Source organism: Zonotrichia albicollis, chromosome 18 (assembly GCF_047830755.1).
Source record: "Zonotrichia albicollis isolate bZonAlb1 chromosome 18, bZonAlb1.hap1, whole genome shotgun sequence".
Classification (NCBI taxonomy): domain Eukaryota; kingdom Metazoa; phylum Chordata; class Aves; order Passeriformes; family Passerellidae; genus Zonotrichia; species Zonotrichia albicollis.
Window position 1 is genome coordinate 8,235,692 of NC_133836.1, and position 20,456 is coordinate 8,256,147.

The window sequence follows — 20,456 nt, forward strand, 5'->3', positions numbered from 1 at the left end:
CACAGTGTGCTTTCCTCAGGACTTAAAACTCAGTTCCTAGTGCTGGAGGTATAAAGCTTTACTCACAGAAAAGCAAAAGGTCCCCCACTGACAGTGAAATGCCATATTTTTACATCATTCTAAGCAGCCTTGGTGTACTAAGAAAACAACAATCAGTTTCCTGATGTCAGTTTGCAGGAGGTGCTTGGCTCTGCCAGGGCACCCTGCTCCTTGGTGGTGGCAGGTTGGCTCTGGGAGACATCCTGCCCCATTCAGAATTTTGGGAGGTGGGAGCCCACTCGGGGTCACAGGCACCTGGGTGGGGTCAGACCCCTGGACACGAATTCCAGTCCATTTCTGTGGGAAACAAAACTCACCACCCCAGTATTGCTTCTGTTGTTGTAACTGGGGCAAAACCAGATGTTTGTGGTTGCCGTTTTAGCCGTGGCAAATCAATCGTATGGGGCTTTAGCTGGCACCTGTCTGTCTTTCTGGGAGGTCGCTCAGTCTCAGTGCATTTCGTGCCGTTTACACGCTGCTCCCTCCAACGCTTTTCAGCCCCACTTTAGAAACATAATTGGGTTAGAACGGCTGCCAGCAAAGAGCCATCAGTGCCTGACACCCACGGCAATTAACAGCGCCTCAGTGCCACAGGGCCCTCTATTGTTCCTGCTAGATTGCTGTAAGCTCCAGGTAAAATTGCCTCAGAAATTATGTGGCTTCACCTTGGTCATGGGAACATCAGCTTTTTTTGATGGGAGTCTCTTTATGATTCTTGTTTGTGCACAGAAACAAAATAATTCAACGATGCTGTAAAAGGGGAGAATGTAAAATGTAACTACAAAGCCTTCAATCACTCAAACACCCCTCACCATTATGCCAAATTGATTTTCAAGCATTTTGGAAACTCCTACCATTTCCACTCTGGTGCAGCTGTAGGTATAACCTGGCCCTCCCTGAGAAAATGATTGGGTAGTGCCAAATGCTTTTAACATGCAGGAATGACCAATCTGTGGCACAAGACCATTTCAGAGGGTGTATGCTTACCCAAAGCAACAGATTAGAGAAAAAGGATATAAAGGATCCTTCTATAAAGGATATATAGAAAAAGGCCAGGTTTTATATTGGCCTTTGTTTAAACTTTCTTTGGCTTTAAACTTTCTGTTTGCTTTGCATGACTGGAGCAGTTACTGACAGCTGAGGTAGCAGAGCTGGCAATCCTGGGTGTGATCCACACCCCGGAACACACTGGTGCATCTTTTGGTACAGACTGCCCTTGATTTCTGGAGAACCCTGCAGCAGCACCCGGGCTCTTTGTCAGACCAACACAACCGGGACAGTTCTGAAGCCGTTAGTACCTGATACAGAAACAAGCCCACATGAGCCCTTCCATTGGCTTTTCTCTGCCTCTGGTTCCTTCTCTGATGTCAATTTTATGAACTCTACTGAACTCAGAGTAGATGCAGACAGTCAGATCTGCAAAGATTGTGTGCTTTTTCTCTGTCTCCTTTCACTCCACACTGAGGCACAGCTGGTTATAAACCTCACTTCAGATGAAACATTTGTCTCCACTGGCATGCCTTGCAACAGAGCTCTTCCAACTGTGACCCCTAAGCCTCATACAAACAGTGAACCGGAGCAATGATGATAAAATGTGTCTGCTAGGGAGAAATCCAAGTGATAAAAAATGGCTTGCTAAAAATTTATAGAATTCCAATTTCTTATCATTCAGCCTAAGTTGTTTAAGGATTAGATAACCAAAATAATTTACTCAGATTTTTGCATTCAGTAGATACAATGTAAGAATAAGCAGAGTAAGTAAATAAGCAGAAGACATTTGACAAAAAAAAAGTATTAACATATGCTTATTTATGTATTTAAATTGAAGATTTTTTCCATCTGGGGGAGAAGATTTGATGTTTTTTAATTGCTGTCTTTTCTTTCTAGTTTTTGAGATAGAGAGGGTTTCCTGGGAAGCTCTGCAGAGTGCTGGCAATGTGTCTGTCACTGTCTCCACCTCTGAGCCACTCTCCTGCCTGATGCTTGTCCTCCAAGAGCAGGGATCTCCCCTCAGAACCCCAAAGGAATTAATCTGCATTTCCATTCCATCAACTGGGATTTTCCACATGTTTTCAGTGATGCTGGGAGGTGACAACAATCACTGTAAGTGCTCTGCCAGATGCACTTTCCTGTGTACCGACACTGCTGAGGTGTTACCCATGTTTGCATTTATTTTTTTTTTTCCTTAACATAAGGACCTGCCTCTGGTATCTTTAATTTGTTTTAATGACTCCTGATCAACATTTGCAATAATCAATAACTGCTTTTGTTTATACAGTGTAAGTTGAAACTGAGGAAGTTATTTAGGATTTGTAGGCACGGATTTGAATTGTTGTTTTGATGATTAGCTTCTATTTTATAATAAGAATGTAAAAACACAATTTATGTTACATCAGTTCAGGCAGCTTTTAAAATAACTTCTTCATGGGATTTGGAAAACCTCTAGACATCTGTTTCAGTGGTAGGTAAACATTAATGTAATTCTGAAAATTCCACAGAACATCTATGCATCTTTTATAATAACTTTCAGAGAGGTCAGACTGAATTCCTGATGCAATCAAAGAGTTGATGGAATCAGACAGTCTAGATTTAGCTATTAGTGTGCACAGTTAAACAGTACCTATTTTGGACCCATCATTTAATTGTCTAGGGGAAATATTCCCCATCTCAACTCTTTTTTGACCAGGCGTCTTTATAGACCTCAACATCAGGCAAAGAGGTATCTGGAAAAGGAGCATGCAGCCTTGACATCATCTCAACCCCAGTTAGAAGTCACAGATGCTGTAGTATTCAAATATTAATTTTTACCACACATTAGACACTGAAAGAAATGCAGCAGAGACAAAATAACCCTCTGAAAAAAGGGAGAGTGGATAAAAACTCACCATCCATGAGCCACAGTTTCACCAAGGACCAGAGGCCTGCCAGGTGCATCAGGAGGAATCTGAGTTTGGTGCTTTTAGCAGTCCTCCATAATTTAATGCCAAATTAATAAGAAGGTCACAATGGCAATTTCTGCCTTTCAGCCACCTTGCTAGGACCACACACCTTGCCAGGCATTATTTTGTGCTGGTGTAAATTCAGATATTTCAGACATGGATGAAGGAAGGTGACAGGTACTGCCTGGCAACCAGGGAAGCCTTTCACTCTTAGCAGAGTGAAATCTCTTAGAGTTTGGGGGTTTCAAACCTTTTTGATGCAGGATGGAGGAAACTGTTCTATGGATGAAAAACTGTAGTTTAAGCATTTCTACAGAAGCCACTGAACTTCAAAGATTTACAAAACCTCTGAGGCTGGAACAGAGATTACAAAACCTCTGAGGCTGGGACAGAGAAGAAAATGTTTACGTCTTTTCATTTAAAAAATATATTTTACTTTGTCTCATTTCAATGCCTTTTAGAGTTCACACTTTCAACAAAATTTCATGCAAGGAAAAGACAAACAAAGTCCTACTGTGCTACCATTGTAATCCCAAATGAACTAACTAGCTGCAGCCAAGGGAACAAGAAAAAGAAACCACATTTTTTATGTCAACATGTAAACAGATGCCTTGTTGGAAGCAGTAATTGTTGGAAAACACTTTTGTGAAATACAGGAAACCTCAGCATTTCTACTGATTAACTCAAAGTTCAGGGAAAGAAATTCAAGCTCAAAAGCAGTGAAGCACTTGAGGATGGTGAGAGCTCCTGCTGGCTTTTGCAGCTAAGCTGAGGTTGGGCTGTGTTTTGTTTTAGTTAAGCTGGAAGATGCAGCCTTTCCTCAGTCCATGTCCTGGCTTATGCAGCTCCACCAGAAGTCCTGGCCAATGTGCCTGTGCTCAGTGCAGAGGAGAGGCTGTCCAGAGGAAGTCTGCCTTGCCTTTCAGCTCCAGGCTGAATTTGTAAGGGCCTTTCAGCTCGGGGCTCTGTGGGGTCAGCTGCAAGGGCTGTCCTGGCAGTGCAGGCTGCACAGGGAGCTCTGCTGCCAAGGGCATGTGGCACAGGGACAAGGTTTGCTTCCAGTAGCAGGAAGGAGAGCTGGATAAACAGGTATGAAATCAGAAAAGAAAAGCCTCCAGGAAGTGCATTAAATATTTAAGAAGGATGTTACTGTTAATAGCATTAAATGCATACTAAGGTTAAGAAGGCTGAGAAGCCAAGCTTTGTCTAAGATTCTTATGTTGTGCCTCTCACCTGTGCAGTGTTAGGGAGCACTGGCACTTCTAGAAAGAGGCAGAAAACCCCAGAGTTTGCATTGGCAAAGAGAGGAGGTGCTTGTTTTATGATTCATGACATGACTTCAGAATTGTGCTGACTTCAGCTGTTGCAGTAACAGCGCTCATCAGTAAGTGAAGCCTCTTGGGGAGCGTGGGCAGGCTTGTGACGTTCATCTCCCAGAAGGGGAAGCAACTAGCAGGTGCACAAATATCCCCTCTGAAATGCCCAGGGCACTGAAAACCTTTACAGAACATCAAAAACTTCTCTATAACAGAGCTATACTACTATCAAATGACAGAAAAGCTCACAGGAATTGACTGAATGAAGATTTAGCAAGTTGTCTACAGCATTTTAGCATGATCTGTTTTGAATTTCATTTCATATAATTCCTTTCTAAGAGAAAATGTCACTGAAGAGGCAGAAGGCTGTCTTCCAGCTCTCACCATCATTTCCAGTAGTCATCACTCATTTACATGAGCAGGGAAGAGCAAGAAAGAGTAAGAAAGTGACAAACAGCTGATGTCCCCTCTTGATGCAGAGAAATCTCCCATGCTCCCAGTGCTGCCCATTTTGGGGCCTACAGGGAGACCACAGCCTAGGAACCAAATTCTACTATGAATTATATTGCTACCACCCATTCTGATTTTATTTTTCTCCTTCAAAGTATCAAAATAAACTTACAGGGCTGCAACCTACCTCAACTCAGTGATTCCAAATTCCTTGTTAGGAGACAGACCTGGAAAGCCATTACTCCCACAGGTGTTCATGCCCCCAGACAGATGTTTCAAACTTCAGGTGTGAACAGGGTGCAGTTTCCTCTGCTGAAGTGTAGCTCTGTCTCCAAACTGATGGTCCTTGCTTTGCTGAAGATCATCAGTCTCTGGCTGTGCCTACAAGTTCACATCCTTGACTTTGGGCCGTGGGCACGCTGGCTGTCTTTTAGGGATTGAACTCTGCTGAACAAGGAGACACTTGGAGACTGTAATTTCTTTTTACATGAATTAAGCAGCAGGATTGTCAGCCCATTCCCACAGAAACGACCCTTAAAGCCTTTTCCAACCCATTTCACTCCAGCTGCTCTTCCAAGAAGCTGGTGCTTGGCTTGTCAGCTATTGCTCCACTTACCTCCATGCTGGCACAGCTTCAGAAGTGGAAATCACCATCATCCATGCAAGAGTCCCAGTCCCAGTGTGATCCCTGCTTCCTGGGACAAGTTACAGCAAACACCAGGACAGCTGCCCTGGATCCATGGACATGTTACCAAGGCACTTTCTGAGCTGCCATTCTCCCTACCTCAACCATGAGTTTGTTGTTTCTCCTGCAATATCAGAAGTGGGTGAATGTTTTGGGATAACGCTACAGACCAAGAAGGGGGTTGTTCTGCTTAGATAGAACTTCATCCTCTTCCACAGGTGAAGAATGCAGGCTGACAGCATCTTCCACTCTCCATGTCAAGCTGAGTACTTGGCACTTTCACTCTCATTCTGGTAGATCCAGAAAAGCTTTTCTGCAGTATGAAAAAGGAGTTCAATGCCAGGACAAATAAGATTTTACATGCAGCCTGATGGAGAACTGGCTGGCACCCAGCACTGAATGACAGCATGCTAAAAGCTGCCCTTCGTGAAACTCTCATCTGTTCTCCCTGCCCTTGTCTAACCCAGCACCAAGAGCCACGGGATCTCCTGGCCAGGGTTTGCTGCCCTGCGGCTCTGAGTCAGACTGAGTGTGCGCTGCCAGCAAACCAAGGTGGGGGAAAACAAGCGAGTGGCTACTGCGACAGTCACTGATTGCGGGATTACACATCCATGGCATCATTGGGATCAGCGGTTTTGCGCTGTAGCCAGCTCAGAGCACGAACTGAATCGCTTGTCCCACCCTCAGCCGCGGGCGGGTCTCACCTCGGCAATCCGGAGCAGAGGCGGCCGCAGCGAGCGGCGCGGGTTCCCCGGGCGGGCCGTGCCGTGCCGAGCCGTGCGGCGCTGCGGGCCGCCGCCGCCAGGGGCCGCCGCCGGGGCCTCCCCGGTGCCTGCCGCGCTCGCAGGCGCCGGAGCTGCGGCGGGGCCGCCCCGTGCTCGCCTCACGGCGGGAGCTCCCGCCCGGGGCCGCTCGCAGCGCGGGCAGGGGGGATGCGCGGCCGGGCGGCGCGGACACAGCTCCGCCGCCGGGGCCAGCGTCCCCACAGGGCCAGCGGCGGCCGAACACACCTGGCGGCGGCCCTGGGAGCCGGATCGGGCCGGAGCGGAGGTACGCACCGCCCCGGGCAGGGGAGGGGGGCTGGCGGGCCCGCAGCGCTCCGTCCCGCTTCTCCCCGGGAACGCGGCCCGCACCCGATTGAGCCGGGGATCGGTGGCCGCAAAGACGTCACGGCTGCCTCAGGTGATCCGCACCCCTGGCATTTCACTGGGCACCGCGGGCGAGGGTGGGCCCGGCAATGGAATTTGACCCTCTGACGCACCCTCGATCGATTCAATCATCCCACCGAGTCCCCGAGCTTTCGCACTCTCTCATCGCCAGAGGTGGAAGCGCACGCAGGGTTTGCCCCCCAGGGGAGGGCACGGCCCGGCTGCGGCTCTCGGGGAGGAGCAGGCAGGGCTGGGCGCTGTGAGCCCGCCGGCCACACGCAAATCCCGCCACACGGCGAGCTGCGAACCCGCGGCGGCTGAGGTGGAGCAGGAGTCACTCAGGGGCTGAGTCACGATTAGCTTTGCCCGCGGTAAGCCTCTCTTTTCCTGTTTGCCGGTGATCTGCAGGCTGCAGAGTGTTCCGATTTAACCTCCTCTTACTTTTTTTTTTGCCAGGCATGACATCTAAGGATGCTTCAGGTGAAGCTAATAATAACTGGAGATGACTTCGGCTATTGTCCTCGGAGAAACCAAGGCATTGTGGACTGTTTCCTGGCTGGTGCCGTATCTAACGTGTCCCTTCTAGTCAACGGAAGTGCTGCAGCAGATGCAGCCAAGCTGGCAAGGAGGTAAGCTACTTTCTTTAGGTCCTTTGTGGACAGCCTCCAAGAGAAACCAAGCCTGGAAAATTTAGTATTTTGTTCCCCCGGAATAAACACTGTATCACAGCTCAGGCTGGTATAGGAAAACTGTATTCAGACACGTTTACTAAGACTCTTCATAGTAAAACCAGTGATTTGCTAACTCATACCAGTAATGGTCTTTTCTCTAGAACTGGCCACTGCACCTTTTTCCCCCCTCAGGATTAGGAAGCCATTTCCACTATTTGACTAGTAGAATTTGGGTTTGTCAGACTTTCTCCTTCCACTTCTAATAATGCATCATCAGAAGGAAAGTGCACATTATATACTCAGACCAATCTGCTACCCCTAAAACTATAAGAGCATAAAAGCACAAGTCTTTAAATCTCATTTAATTGATCCATTTCACCCACGCTGGACACAAGGTCAGCAGGCTCATTGCAGAATCAGGCAAAGGTGTGATTCTGCAAAGGCTTATTTATAAAACTGGGCAGTAGAAAACTTGACTTTTTCCCCACCCCGTAAACCTTTTTTAAAAAGCACATCAATATTGCTATTAATCCTAGGCTTGATAAACACATCTGTAAAAATGCATCCATAAAGAAAGGGACAATACATTGTACCTACCACCTTTACTTCTTCACCAACTTCAGAGGCTGCTGGCACACTTAGCTCTGCAGTGGATCAAATGCTATGTGTCAGTCTCATAGCCTAGTCCAGCAAATCCTTTAATAAGAAGCATTATTTGTGTTTAGGAGGTAAAACCCAGCTAAACCACTCAGCTCTGGTGTGGGCAGGTGCTTGGAAGCAGGAATATGTCCTGAAAGAGAAACAATTTAGGAGAGCAGAAAAGCAAAGGAGCTCTATTGCTACTACATAAACGGAGACCTTATGTCTCAAATGCAGCTGCTGTGGGGAAGAGTTTCAGGAGAGTTCTGCTGACCTTGTTCTCACTGAGCATCTCTCCTCAGTTTGCTGTGATTTTAGGGGTACTTGGAAATTGCTTGGAGCTTCTTTGGAGCAGGGTAGTGGAGGAAAGCCAGGGTGCTGTGCTAGTGGCAATCTGGTCTCTAGAAAGGCTGAAGATTCCCCACAACTGCCTGGCAACCAGAAGGGGAGAGGCACCACACCAGTAACATTCCTAAAATCCTATTAGTAAATGAAACATAAAACACAGAGATAAAGCCAGCACATCTCTCAGCCACAGAGGCACTGTGAAACCCTTTAAGCCCCAGTGGTCTGGTGATGTTGGCAGCTATTTTAGCCACGGTCTTTAGCAGGCTTTTAAAATAGAATCCACCTGGCCTCATTTCCATAGCCAGGAAGTAGGCCATGTAATCAGGGGTTTAAAAAGCATCTTTGAATCCAGGTCATGACACTGGTGCTGGCAGCTGATGGGTGTGAAAAGCCAGGTTGGAGGGCAGGGGACAGCAGAGGCTGCAGCCTGCTGCTACAATCTGAGTTTTTTGTGGCGGGGGGAACATAATTTTGAATTGTCAATGTGAATGAAATGGATTTAAATCTGTTTTTGAGCGTATAAGCAGGGTGACTTTGGGAACATCTGCCAGCTCTGAAGATCACCAGCCCAGGTTCTGCAGTTCCTCATTTGTGTGACTTTGTGCAGGTGTATTCAGCCCTACCCAGCCATGGTAGGAGCATTAGCAGGTGTGGAGAAGAGGTTTCCTCATGTTGTAATGCAAGCCCAGCTTCAGCTGCAGCTAATTGGCACCTGTGTGTGTAAACAAACCCCTGTGTCACCCCTGAGATGTTTGCTCATGTCACAAAGGCTGACACAAACTCTTTCTACACAGACGACAAATAGGTCAGACTTGCTAGAAATGTCACTGAGCCCTCCTCATCTTGTGCTGCAGAAATGGGAAAGCATCACTGGCTTGACTGCCCTGCCAATATTATTCCCTTTTCCCCTGCTTGGTGACATCTCCCATCCCACTGTAAATATTGAGGCTTTCTCTGTTATGGGATGAAAGTCTGCCTGTTGGTTTTTTTCTCCTCGTGTTTGTCTTCCCCTATTCAGCCTTGACCAGTGGCATAAGCAGGAAGAGTGGATCTGTCCCCAGCTGAGAGAAGAGGCTTGAAGCAAGTAGCTTATCCTTTCCTGGGCACATTCCAGTGCTGTGGAATTTGGTCTCTCACACACACAGTGCCAGGATTGTCAGAGTGATGGACTGCTTTTATGGCTTCTTGATAAACTGTCTATGACATGATTGCTTGTAGCTGCAAGTCTTAGACTCTCACTCCTCACCTGGTTTTAAGTTAATTGGAGACAGGCAGAGCTAATTAATAAGTATACAACTTTTCCTTCCTAAGCACCTCATGCTGCCCTACAATGTTAGGACTTGGCATCCTTCAGAAAGGAACACAGTTCCTCTGAAATTTCTTTCTTCCTTTCATTTTCACAATAATTCTGTAGTTTCTGGGTATACCATCTGCTGCCTCGAGCCTTGATTAAAAGCCTTGGCAGACATGTGATGATAGTCAGCAGATCTTTGTAGCAGCTCTACCACAAGCCAACTGCAGAACAGCAGAACTAAGCAGTAAAAAATACACCTTCCTTAATATCCAGGCTCAGCACCTTGGGCTCCCTCATCCACTGTCACAACTGGCCTGAAAGAAGGGGCACACTCATTTCTGGCAACAGAGGAGTTTCAGCAGAGGCCTGATCCATCACCAAATGACAAACCTATTGATAGCATCTGCCAGAGCAGAACATAACCAGAGCAGCAGGTGGGAGAACAGACTGCCATTGTGGGTTGAGGGTTTTTTCAGTAACTCAAAACTTTTCTCTTTATGGGGCCTTGACTGACTATGATTTCCTGCTTATCCATATAATACAATCTCAATTTTCTACTTAACAGGCCCTGCCTTGAAGTCAGCCAGACTTCCTGGTGATTATTCCAGAACCTTTCCCAGAAACTGGAAGGGTTATTTTGTAACCTGAAATGAAGAGATGTCTTAATTTTTCCTTAGAAATGTGGAGATAGAAATAGAGACATCCAGGACAGTTTGCTGCTATATCCTCCCACCCCTCCCCTTCATATCAAACAGGTCAGGTGTCACTGAGCCTTAGGACCTTTTTCCATTTGTGTCCAAATAGCTCATGAAGAGTGATGTATTTTAGAACACAACCTCACTCTTCCTGGGTGGTTTTTTGCAGTTTAAATACAGTTTAATACTGAACATCAGCCAAAGCCCCCACAACATCTGGGTACATCTAACAGAAGGGTCTAACAAAGCCACATTTAATTACTCTCTCTGTTTTCACTTCCTTTCCCATCAACACTAATTGCAAAATGCGTTTGTAAATTGTGACTGAATTCTGACCCTCCCAGTTAACATCTGACTAACACAGAAATCTCTCATGCTTTCTCATCAGCCCTTGTAAGTGACTGTTAATCACACAGCAGACAGTTCCTCTGCTGAACTGTTGGGATGGGGTGGGGCCCAATCTGAGGCCTCACCCCAGAATCCCAGAGCACACTGACTTCACTGGCCGCAGCCCATTTCACTGGCGTGAGGCTGCAGACTCAGGAGCTGCACTTGATACAAAGATGTAACCACAACAAACCCAGGTCCCTAAGCTGTGTTGCAGCACCAGCTCAATGCTGCAGAGGCTTTAGGGCATTTCTGGCAGAAGAAGTAGGTTTTTAGCAGTAACAGAGCAAGAAAATATGTTATTTGATGAAAGACAGATATTACTGAATGGTGGAAGTGTGGGTGAGGAAATCTATAAATGCCAATATGAGGAAAGTAAGAAGTGCACATTTTAACTCAAAGCCTTGCTTTGTCTGGCTTCAGACACTTGGGTGTTCACTGGAGTGAGATGATGAGATACAGATATTTACATGAGGCTCTGACTTGGGTCACACTTGGGCTGAAACCTGATGATCAGCAGTTTCCTGGATGATACAATAGATTATTGAAGCTGGGATCTGTTTAGCCATTAAGGGAAAGGGTAAAGTGCTGTGCTTGTGCCAGAGCACCCAGCCTTCAGCAAGGCAATAGGATCAGTGCTTGGCAAATCTCATCATTCCCACAGGCATTGCAGGTGTCCTGTGGCACGGCCAGGCAGGAGAGGGCACTGTCACTCACCCACCAGCCCCAGTGACTCAGTGCAGTGCCCATCTCCAGGGTCAATGAACAGGGAGTGCAGCTGCACACACTGCCTCAGCAGACACTTATCCAGAGCACTGGTGTGGCAAAACAAGCAGCTACTTGAAAAGGAAGCAGTTTGAGCAGTTTAACTGACTGTATTTCCTCTCTCTTTGATAACTGGATTGGGCCCGCTGACTCAGAAATCTTTCCAGGGTGAATTCCTTCTAGCACCTGCTCTAAGGATATTTCCTCCTGCACAAGTCTCTCCTTTTCTCCCCCCACCTCTACAAAGAATGCTGAGAAGAGGTAACAGCCGACTTCCGGTGCAAGCAGCTCTCTGGTGCATTGAGCTCAGTGGCTGAAGCTCTTCTGCACAGGTTCCCAAGCAGCTCAGTCTGATGCTGCTCCTGCTGCAGGAGCCACACCTGCAGCCAGTGTCCTGTGGCTTTATCAGGAGTGAAGTGAACCCCTGGGCTGAATCCTGCTTCATCTCTGCATTCCCTGTGGCACTGGGACAGACTTGCAGACACAGAGGGGCCTCTCCAAACAGATTGGAAGGGTTGCTGTAGCTTAAAAGAGTCACCAACAAGGATTTAGGGACACCAAGTAGATTCTTCACATCATTTTGTTTCAGCAGTGGTAGCTGTGTGCAGAAACTTAGCTGTTGCCTGAAGCCCAATGCCAATCCTTTTATTTTGCATCTTGTGTGAGCAATTAGCAGTTAATGACCAGCAGTGACCAGCAGGGCTCACCCTGCCCCATCTGGAAAGGGCTTGGGCAGAGGAGTTTGAGGCCAAGCCCACAACAGCTGAGCTCTGCTCCCAGGGCAGCATCACATGCTGTGTAAGCTGCTTGAGCCGCTGGTCTCTGCTTCAGTATCTCAGCCAACAAATTAGCAGCTATTTTACAGTCTTTTGAAAGATGTGGGCAACTGCAAAGTATATTTCTGTAGCAGAAACAATCATATGTGCTCTGAAAAGGGCCCTCTCAGGATATTCCTGCACCTTGACTTGTCTCCCTGCGAGCTTGCAGTGGAACTCTGCTGTACCCACTGATCTGTCCTTCTCCCCATATCCTTACAACCTTCCCATGCCTCCTTCTGTGCACCTCCCACAGATGAACATTTCTGAACAAGTTTCTCACATGCAGCATTCTGAGTTTTGCTTTCAGTGCCTCTATTCCAGAGCCATTAAACACCAGCAGTTCCTCTCCTGACGTCTCAGCATGCACAGTCTGTCAAACCAGGACTGACTCCACGAGAACACTGTTAAGATATTCAGCTGGTGTTGGGCAAAGCTCTGAAACACTCTAATGTTACAGCCAGGGTCTCCTCTTACCCAGGGACAAGGCCAGCTCTCTCTGCACTTCCACATTCTGCACATTCCCAGCTCTGGGGCTGGGTTCAGCCCTGGCCAGGAGCTGCTCTCATGTTCCTCAGTGCAGCCCTTGGCTCCTTGGTGTCCCACACCTGTCAGAGGGACTTGCCTTCTCCTGGAAATGGCCTCCCTCACAGCATTGGAGGCATTGCACAATTGGGGGCAGTTCATTTGATGCTCCTGGGAGACAACACTGAGAGGCTCAGCTGTTCATTTCTTGCCCTCCCACAACACACGGGAAAGAGAGTACTCAACAGAAAAAGTCCATCTGCTGATTCATGGTAACACAGAAACCCTTTTTTTCTTGCAAGCAGCACTGGCTGTGGTACAAATAACACTCCAGCTGAGGCAGTAAGAGCTTCCCAGAGACAGAATAAAGAATCTGGGGTCCATTTCTAAAAGAAAACCACAGACTTCCCCTCTGCCTTTGGACTTGTGCAGGGCTCCCAGGCAGTCACAGGATGGAGGGGAACCCTCCTGCCACAGCCCCCCCTGCCCTGCAGCTGCCTCCTGTGCTGCCCTGCAGCCTGTCCCCCCAGTGACACAGCTTCCACCTCTTGTGGCAGCCAGGACTTGGTGTGCACGTGTGCTCAGGCCCTGCTATGATGAACATTCATCATCAGTGAAACAATCAGGCCCTGCTGCACAGAAATCACCAGATCAGAAAAGCCAGAGAGGACCTTTTCTCCACAAGCTGTTTTGCTTCATTAAACAAACATTGCAGCTCCTTAATCACACAATGGACTAATTTTGTTCCACAGAACTGTGCATACGATTTGACTCCTAACATTTATGTCTTTGAGAACTAGTATCTAGCAACTGACTGTACTAGGAAAAAAAAGCTTTCAGTCCTTCTAGGGCCAAAGCCTTAGGACCTGAATGAGCTAAATGACTCTGACTTGGTCCAGTCCATCCACAGTCTTGTCTCCAGTGAGCTGGTGCTTCACCAGTCAGCTTCAGATGTCTCAGTTTTGCACCCTTTGCCTCAATGGAGATTGTTTTTGTTTTCTCCTTGTGGTACCAGGGCTGTGTCAGGGACAGACCACACCCACTTGTAACAGCTCCGTGCAGAAGTTCCAAGAAGCGTTTAAAGCATCACAGAGTTGTTGTCTTGAAATTCACTGTGCACCATGACTCAGACTGGGCAGCACAGATGGAACATTGCACTTCTGTCATCCCCTCACTGGGTCAGCCAGAGGCCACGGGTTGTCTTGGAAAAAGTTTCAAAGCATCATTTTGGCTACTGATGCTGAGGATTTCCAGAAATGCTAATGAGACCCAGCACAAATCCAAGCATGCACAAGTCCTGTTCTCATTGTAGGGGAATCCACAGCACTCTGCTAAGCCCTGAGGGGAGCTCTGCAGCCCCAACAGCTCCATAGTTCCTTTTTTTGATTTTTTTAAAGAATCTTACAGCTTGCAACCGGGTAATCAATCATACCCCTGGGGCTCCTTAGCAAGGCTCTACACCTCACTCTGGGCCTCCTTGCACTGATCCTTCTCTGGCTGTGCCAGGGAGATGCTGCTCCTTACAGCTCATGCTCACCACTCACTGAGTGATTGCTGCACTAGACAGAAGCCTGGCCACTGCAGGAATTCCAGCTGCAGCCCCTTGTACTTACACATATAGCCTGTGCTGTTGCCATAACAGCTTCCTTAGGCACTGTTTAGATATGAATTAGTGGATTCTACTTAAGGGCAGCTTTAGGAGTCATCAAGTAGAGCTCCCATGTCTCATAAATGCACCATCTTTAACAGGGTGAATAACTCAAGGGGATACCTAGCAAGGGCTAATGGAGCTGCAAGATCTGGGTTTTTTGGTTGGTTATCAGTGACTGCAGTTCCTGGAGTGCAGTTACAGCATTTACCTTGGGCTGTGAGCCAGGGTGGGGGCAGGGTTTGGGGACACTCCCAGGCTGGCCCTGGACAGGATGCTCAGGGCTGTTACCTGGAGATGCCCTGCTCTGGTTGGGGTCACCCTGCCATCCTTTGTGGCAGGGCAGAGATACAAAGATGTACTCCAGTGAGTCCTGCAACTCCTCTAAGATCAGTCTGGTTCTTACACTTTAATCTCCCCTCTCTGACCACAGTGAGGGAGGTGCAAAGCTTGGCAGACATTTCCTTCTCTTCCAGATACAACATCCCAATAGGCCTGCATGCCAACCTCTCCGAGGGCTCCCCTGTGTGTGAGGTGCTCAAGACAAACTCTTCTCTGCTCAACCAGGATGGATTCTTCCATGGAAAAATGGGATTCAGAACAGCTCTATCAAAAGGTCTCCTGAAAATGTCAGAGGTAGGAGAAAGCCACATAGAGCTGTACAACTTGCCTTCCTGAAAAATCAGCCTGCATTTATCCCAGCACATAACAGCTGAGGGCCTTTCCCAGATCCCAGCTATGAGTCTGCTTAAAGATGAACCCTGCCTGTGCAGCTTGAGCTGGCTTTAGGTCCTGGGCCTCATTCTGCCAAAGGCTCTGCAGCCTTTAGAACCCATTCCTCCCTGATTCAGTGCCTGTATACACTGTTAACTATTTATCTGAGGAGGTAGAAGGGCGTTGGGACACGTAAAGGACCTAGAGATCAGTAAAGAGCAAATGACAGAAAAGTCTTAAGTAGGTACCAGGCCTTTCATCAGCTTGTGAGAAGTTTGGTTCTCTAGGGAGGTGGCTGGTTTTGCCCCATGAGCAAGGATAAACACGTTCAGTGATCAAAACTGCATCCATTTTAAACAGAAATTTATATTTAGAATAATATTTAGAACATCCCCACCATTCCCATAAGCAGTACCACAAAGAGCCCCATGCCCAAGGGACACCCAGCAGTGCTGCACATCCCTGTACAAGCACAGCACACCCCAGAGCTGGGTCCTGACTCCTGCCCAGGGGGGTCCCAGCAGCCCCATCACTCCCCTGCTCTCAGCCTCTGCCAGGTCCTGCTCTGACCCTTTTCTGCTGCACAGGTGAAGCAGGAGCTCAAGGCCCAGGTGGAGCTGTTCCGTGAGCTGACAGGTCACCTACCTCCCCACATGGATGGGCACCAGCATGTCCATGTTCTCCCAGGTAAGGAGGAAATCTTCTCGTGCACCAAGCAGGTGAGAGTCAGCTCAGAGGGGCCTGCCCTGCCCCAGCTCCCCTATGGGCAGTAAGCCCCACCCTGAGACACCTGCTGGCAGCTGCAGTTTGAATGCTCCCACCTGAGCCCACAGTCCTGCCCAGAGCCAAACTCTGCTTGGAGCCCTGGGCATTAATGACACAAAAGGCCAAGGTTACACCTCTTCCTCCAACAACAGTAATTCTCCTCAGCATCCCAATTCCATGTTCTCACCCACACTGAAGGAGGCAGACCAAAGCCAGCAGCAGACTGGCCAGTTTAAACTGGAATGCTGGAGATTGCAATAGCTGGTGGCTCCATTAGATGCTACAGAACTCCCTCCTGTCCATTGTGTTCCCACCCCAGTCCCTGCCTGCAGGTCTCAGCTTTAGAGATGAGCAAGGATCTTCTGTCCTTGTTTTGCAAATAAAGTCATTGTGGTACAGAGATGGAAAATGGAGTGAGAAAAGAATCCAGGTTTTCCCACTGCAGTACTGACTGCCTCCAGATAACATTGTTCTGGCTGTGCAAGCACTTGATGAAGAATTTGCTCCTGACAGTGCAGCCACCTCTGGTGCACTCACTGCAGACCAGAGTCACTCACTCAGTAGGGGGGCTGGACTAAAGGCTCAGTACTGAAAGGAAGAAAGGCACCTGCAGGAGAAATTCAGGGAGAAATGTTTGCAGTATAGGAGGTGACTCCCTACAGATGAATTTCAGTAGAAGATAAACCAAATGGAATTTTATTTTCTTAAACACAGAAAGGAAGGAAGCCTCTGTGCTAACAGCTTGCAGGGGACACGAGAAGCTGCTTATCCAAGCCCTGACTGCATCTCTGGTTTTGCTTACAGAGGTCAGGAATGTGTTTGCAGAGGTGTTAGAGGAGTATGGGATTAAGTACACACGTGTCCCCATAGAGCCAGGCCTTCATAACTGTGACTGGATTCCACCATCCCTGATGGACTTTTACCTGGGAGTAGAAGAAGATTCTTTTAACACAGTGGATGTGTTTACAAAGCATGGAATAAGGTAAGACAGGTATTACTCATCCTTTTTTGTAGTAAAACATTAAGATTGTATCAGTTCCTGATAGCATCTTTCAAAAATGGAACACCATCTTTCTCTTTCCTCTTTGGACTTAGAGAAAGGTTCAGAAGGGGCACAGAAGTGCCAGAGGCACAAGGGCTTAGGAAGTTTTGTTTGAACAGAGATGAGTCACTTTCCACTTGAAAAGGAATGATTTTTTCAGGGTATGTTTCTCAGCCTTCCCAGTGAAGTTCCATCAGCCTGGCATCTGGAATGCCAGGAGAAATGCTGCATCAATGCTGGAATTTTAAAAGTATTATCTAAGGAAAGCATTTAAGAACTAAATTTTCATCTTCCTGTTGTAGTAGAGAAAGGTTTTTAAGTAGTAGGAATGAGACTAAGTAGAAGCAGGTATTTGTTAAGGGGAAGCAATGAGCTCTGAGAGCTGGCAGTACCACAGCAGGTGATCAGTGCTGTGAGCAAACAGCCTTGTCAGTGCCCTGCAGCTCAGGGGCCAAACCCTGAAAGCTCAGCCCTTCCCCCAATAAAATGCTTCTCTTAAAAGCTTAGACTGTTTTATGGGTTAAAGGCCTTTCACTAGAGACCCTTGCAGTCACCTGTCCTTTGGGGCAGATGTCGTTACTTCCTCAGTCCACTGGAAACATCTTCTGGGATTTTATTTTTTGTGTCAGTGGTTCTGAACACCAGCAGCAGGCTGGTATTTCTCCCTTCTCAAGAACAGCTGAGCTGGGCTTTTCTGTGATCATTCAGGTAAACATTCCAGCCTTGATTTCTTCTGAAAACATTTTCATTCTGCCCTCACATGCAGTTGCTCAGCTCTCCTGGACTCATCCAGGCCACACTTAGAACTGACATTTGCAGCCAGACTTGAACAAAGAATTGTGTGAAGTTAAGCAGCAGCGTGTAGGTGGTGTCCTCTAGGAGTAACATTTTGTCCAGTTATTATGGCTCTTTGATATATTCTGGCAGGAGGCTTCTTTAGCTGGGTGGTTGCCATTTTATTTCAGTCACTTTTGTTTCTACTTAGCTGAGGGTTATTATTCAAGATTAATTTATTTTGATAGTGTGGCATTTCTCAGTTCAGCATTGCTCTTTGTTTTTGGGACAATAAAATGCACCTGAAAGCTCACAGATGCCAAACACAGCACTGGGGCTGTGCTGGGCCTTGCTGTCCCTGCAGAACTGCTGCTTGAAATAGGATCCTGGTTTCAACAAGGAAAAGTTCTGGTTTTACTTTTGTTTATAGTTAAAAGTTTTTTTAAACTTCTTCCAATTTTATATCTTAAATTTTAGGTAGATTTTGATTCCTAATCCACTGGACGTAACACAATTGTCTCCCTGCCTCTTTAGCACTAACAGCAGTGTTCCCTCCTCTGGCTGCAGGTGGGCAGACATTTACATAGGCCTGAGCACCATGGGCAGGAACATGTCTGTCAGCAGCATCCAGAGTGCCATCGACAGCGCCGTCCTGCAGCGCCCGCCCCGGGCAGCCCAGAGCGGCACCGTCACCGTCGAGCTGATGGTGCACCCCGGGTACCCCAGCGTCCCTCCTGTTGGGGGCTGTGGGGAAGGACCAGATGATTTCTCACAGTCCTGGGAACGCCTCCATGAACTCCAGACATTAATTAAGCCAGAGCTGCAGAGCCATTACAAAAGCAGGAACATTCAGCTGTGTTCATTCAAAGATCTTTAAATAAATGAGCAGACATCCATCCATCCATCCATCCTACACCCATCCTCTGAAGACAGGCAGTTTCTAATGTCTAGAGAAGCCAGATCACTGTTATCAGTGTCACAGTCCCTGGTACAGCTCACAGGAGCTGTGAACAGCCTGGCAATGGACACCACCCCCCGTGAGCAGCTCCAGGCAGTACCCCAGAGCCCCAGCTGCCAGTTTTAAGGCCACAACCTCTGCTCAAAGTGTGCCAAACTCCTTCTGTGACACCCCTGCACAGTGCCCCAGTGCAGCACAGGCTCCCAGGGCTCAGCTCCTGCCAGCAAAGGAGCAGCACGGGGGCAGACTTGGCTGTGACACTGCAGCACAGCCCCCTGAGAGGTCTGATTACTTCTTTCAGACTTGATGGCAAAACAAGAACCCTGCTGGGGAGTGGGTGCTGCTTTGGCTCACCCACTCAGTGCAGGTCACCCACAGGAGGCCTGGCCACCTTCAGCATTTGGCTTTCTGAGAGCAGCCAGTCCCTGCCCCGCCTCGTAGCTGCTCACTGATGGCGAGGGGTGCAGGGACACCCTCAGAGCCTTCCTCTGCCCGGAGCACTCGGCTCACTCTCATGGCCCTGTGGGGTCTGCAGCCGCTCAGCTGCAGGATTTGTGTCTGCCTGCTCTCGTTGCCTCTTGGTGTTAAGCCCCCCCAGGAAAGTAACATCAGCTGTAGCCCTTTTGGAGAGGCTTCTTATTTTTTGGATGACTTTGCAGGAGCAGCAACTGTTGACCCATCTGCTATTTCAGTAACTGCTGTGTGTGAGAGCAGCAGCAACTGGTCCTGCACCACCCACTGCCCCTCAGGACAGCCATGAGCTGTGCCAGCCACGAGCATGGCTGTGGCTCAGAAGGTCCCTGTATTTGTCCCTTTTGTTCCTGTCACCAGAGCATTCAAACTCCAGCAAGCCCCAGTAGAGCTGGTATGTTCTTAACTGCAGCCCTGTTGTTCCTGTAAGGACTTTCACGTGGGGAAATATTCTTTGCACAAGAGTGATCTATTTAACATAATTGGTTTTGTTAACCATATTTTTTAATATAAAAATTATTAGTATCATCATTATTCTTTTAAATGAAAAATAAACTGAGATATTTTCTATTGCAAAGCTTCAGGAGGCTTTTGGGTTTAATTACATGTGGTGAGTGAACTAAGCACTCACCTGTCTGCTCCCACACCGCTGGAAGGGCTCCCTTTCTGTCATTAGTGGGAACTGTCTGACCTTTCCTGTAACACGTGAAGAAGTTTTTGTCCTGTACAAGTGGAAAAACATCAAGGATGCGGGAGAAAATATTTTTCCCGATTCTTTCCTGTATCATAGAAATGCCTTAGACGTCTGAGGCGGGGCCGGGTGAGAGCAGGGCCGGCGTTACCCTGGCGATGCTGCCGGGGCACCGGGACAGCCCCGCGCCCGCAGCGCCCGCCCCTGCCAGCGCCCCCCCGCGCCCCCCGGGCCGCACTGCAGCCGCTGCCGGAGCGCGGGGCTCCGCCGGGTACGGAACTGTCACCGCGTCCTCATGGACACTTCTAAACCTTTTTATAAACATTGCAACTGCCTCACGTTCTAAGCGCTGGCTTGGCTCCGATCGCACCCATCAGGACGCTGCACACCTGTGGGATTCTGCATGCACTTCCTCGCAGCTGAGCACTGGAGACTTGAGGGCAGCCTTTACCCGAGCACCGTACTGTGAAAAACAGATTTTGTAAATTCATTATTTTTAAATGAAGAGCCTTAAACCCCCAATTTACGTTTAATTAGTAAAATGAATAATGAAGTACTAAAAGACTATTCAGTAGGGAACCTTTCAATTGCATATAATATAGGGAGATAAGGAAAATTCTCAGTAGTTCTGTGAAAGCTTTAAAGACAACCCAAGTTGAAATTAAACCACTACTACA

At 47.9% G+C, this 20,456-nt stretch overlaps 1 protein-coding gene across 3 annotated transcripts; it reads left to right on the forward strand.

The window, feature by feature from the left end:
* Positions 1–1,926: 1,926 nt before the first annotated feature.
* On the forward strand, positions 1,927–19,593 carry YDJC (YdjC chitooligosaccharide deacetylase homolog). 3 transcript variants are annotated; one of them, XM_074554286.1, is made up of 6 exons: positions 1,927–2,142; positions 7,034–7,206; positions 14,841–15,000; positions 15,666–15,765; positions 16,648–16,825; positions 18,227–19,593. In XM_074554286.1, the coding sequence occupies exons 2-6, from the start codon at positions 7,049–7,051 to the stop codon at positions 18,534–18,536; spliced, it is 906 nt and encodes a 301-aa protein (XP_074410387.1). In that variant the 5' UTR covers positions 1,927–2,142; positions 7,034–7,048; the 3' UTR covers positions 18,537–19,593. The 3 variants fall into 3 exon arrangements, with proteins under 3 accessions (XP_074410387.1, XP_074410386.1, XP_005488953.2); XM_074554285.1 differs by lacking the exon at positions 1,927–2,142 and adding an exon at positions 6,224–6,479; XM_005488896.4 differs by lacking the exon at positions 1,927–2,142 and adding an exon at positions 6,522–6,948.
* Positions 19,594–20,456: the final 863 nt, after the last annotated feature.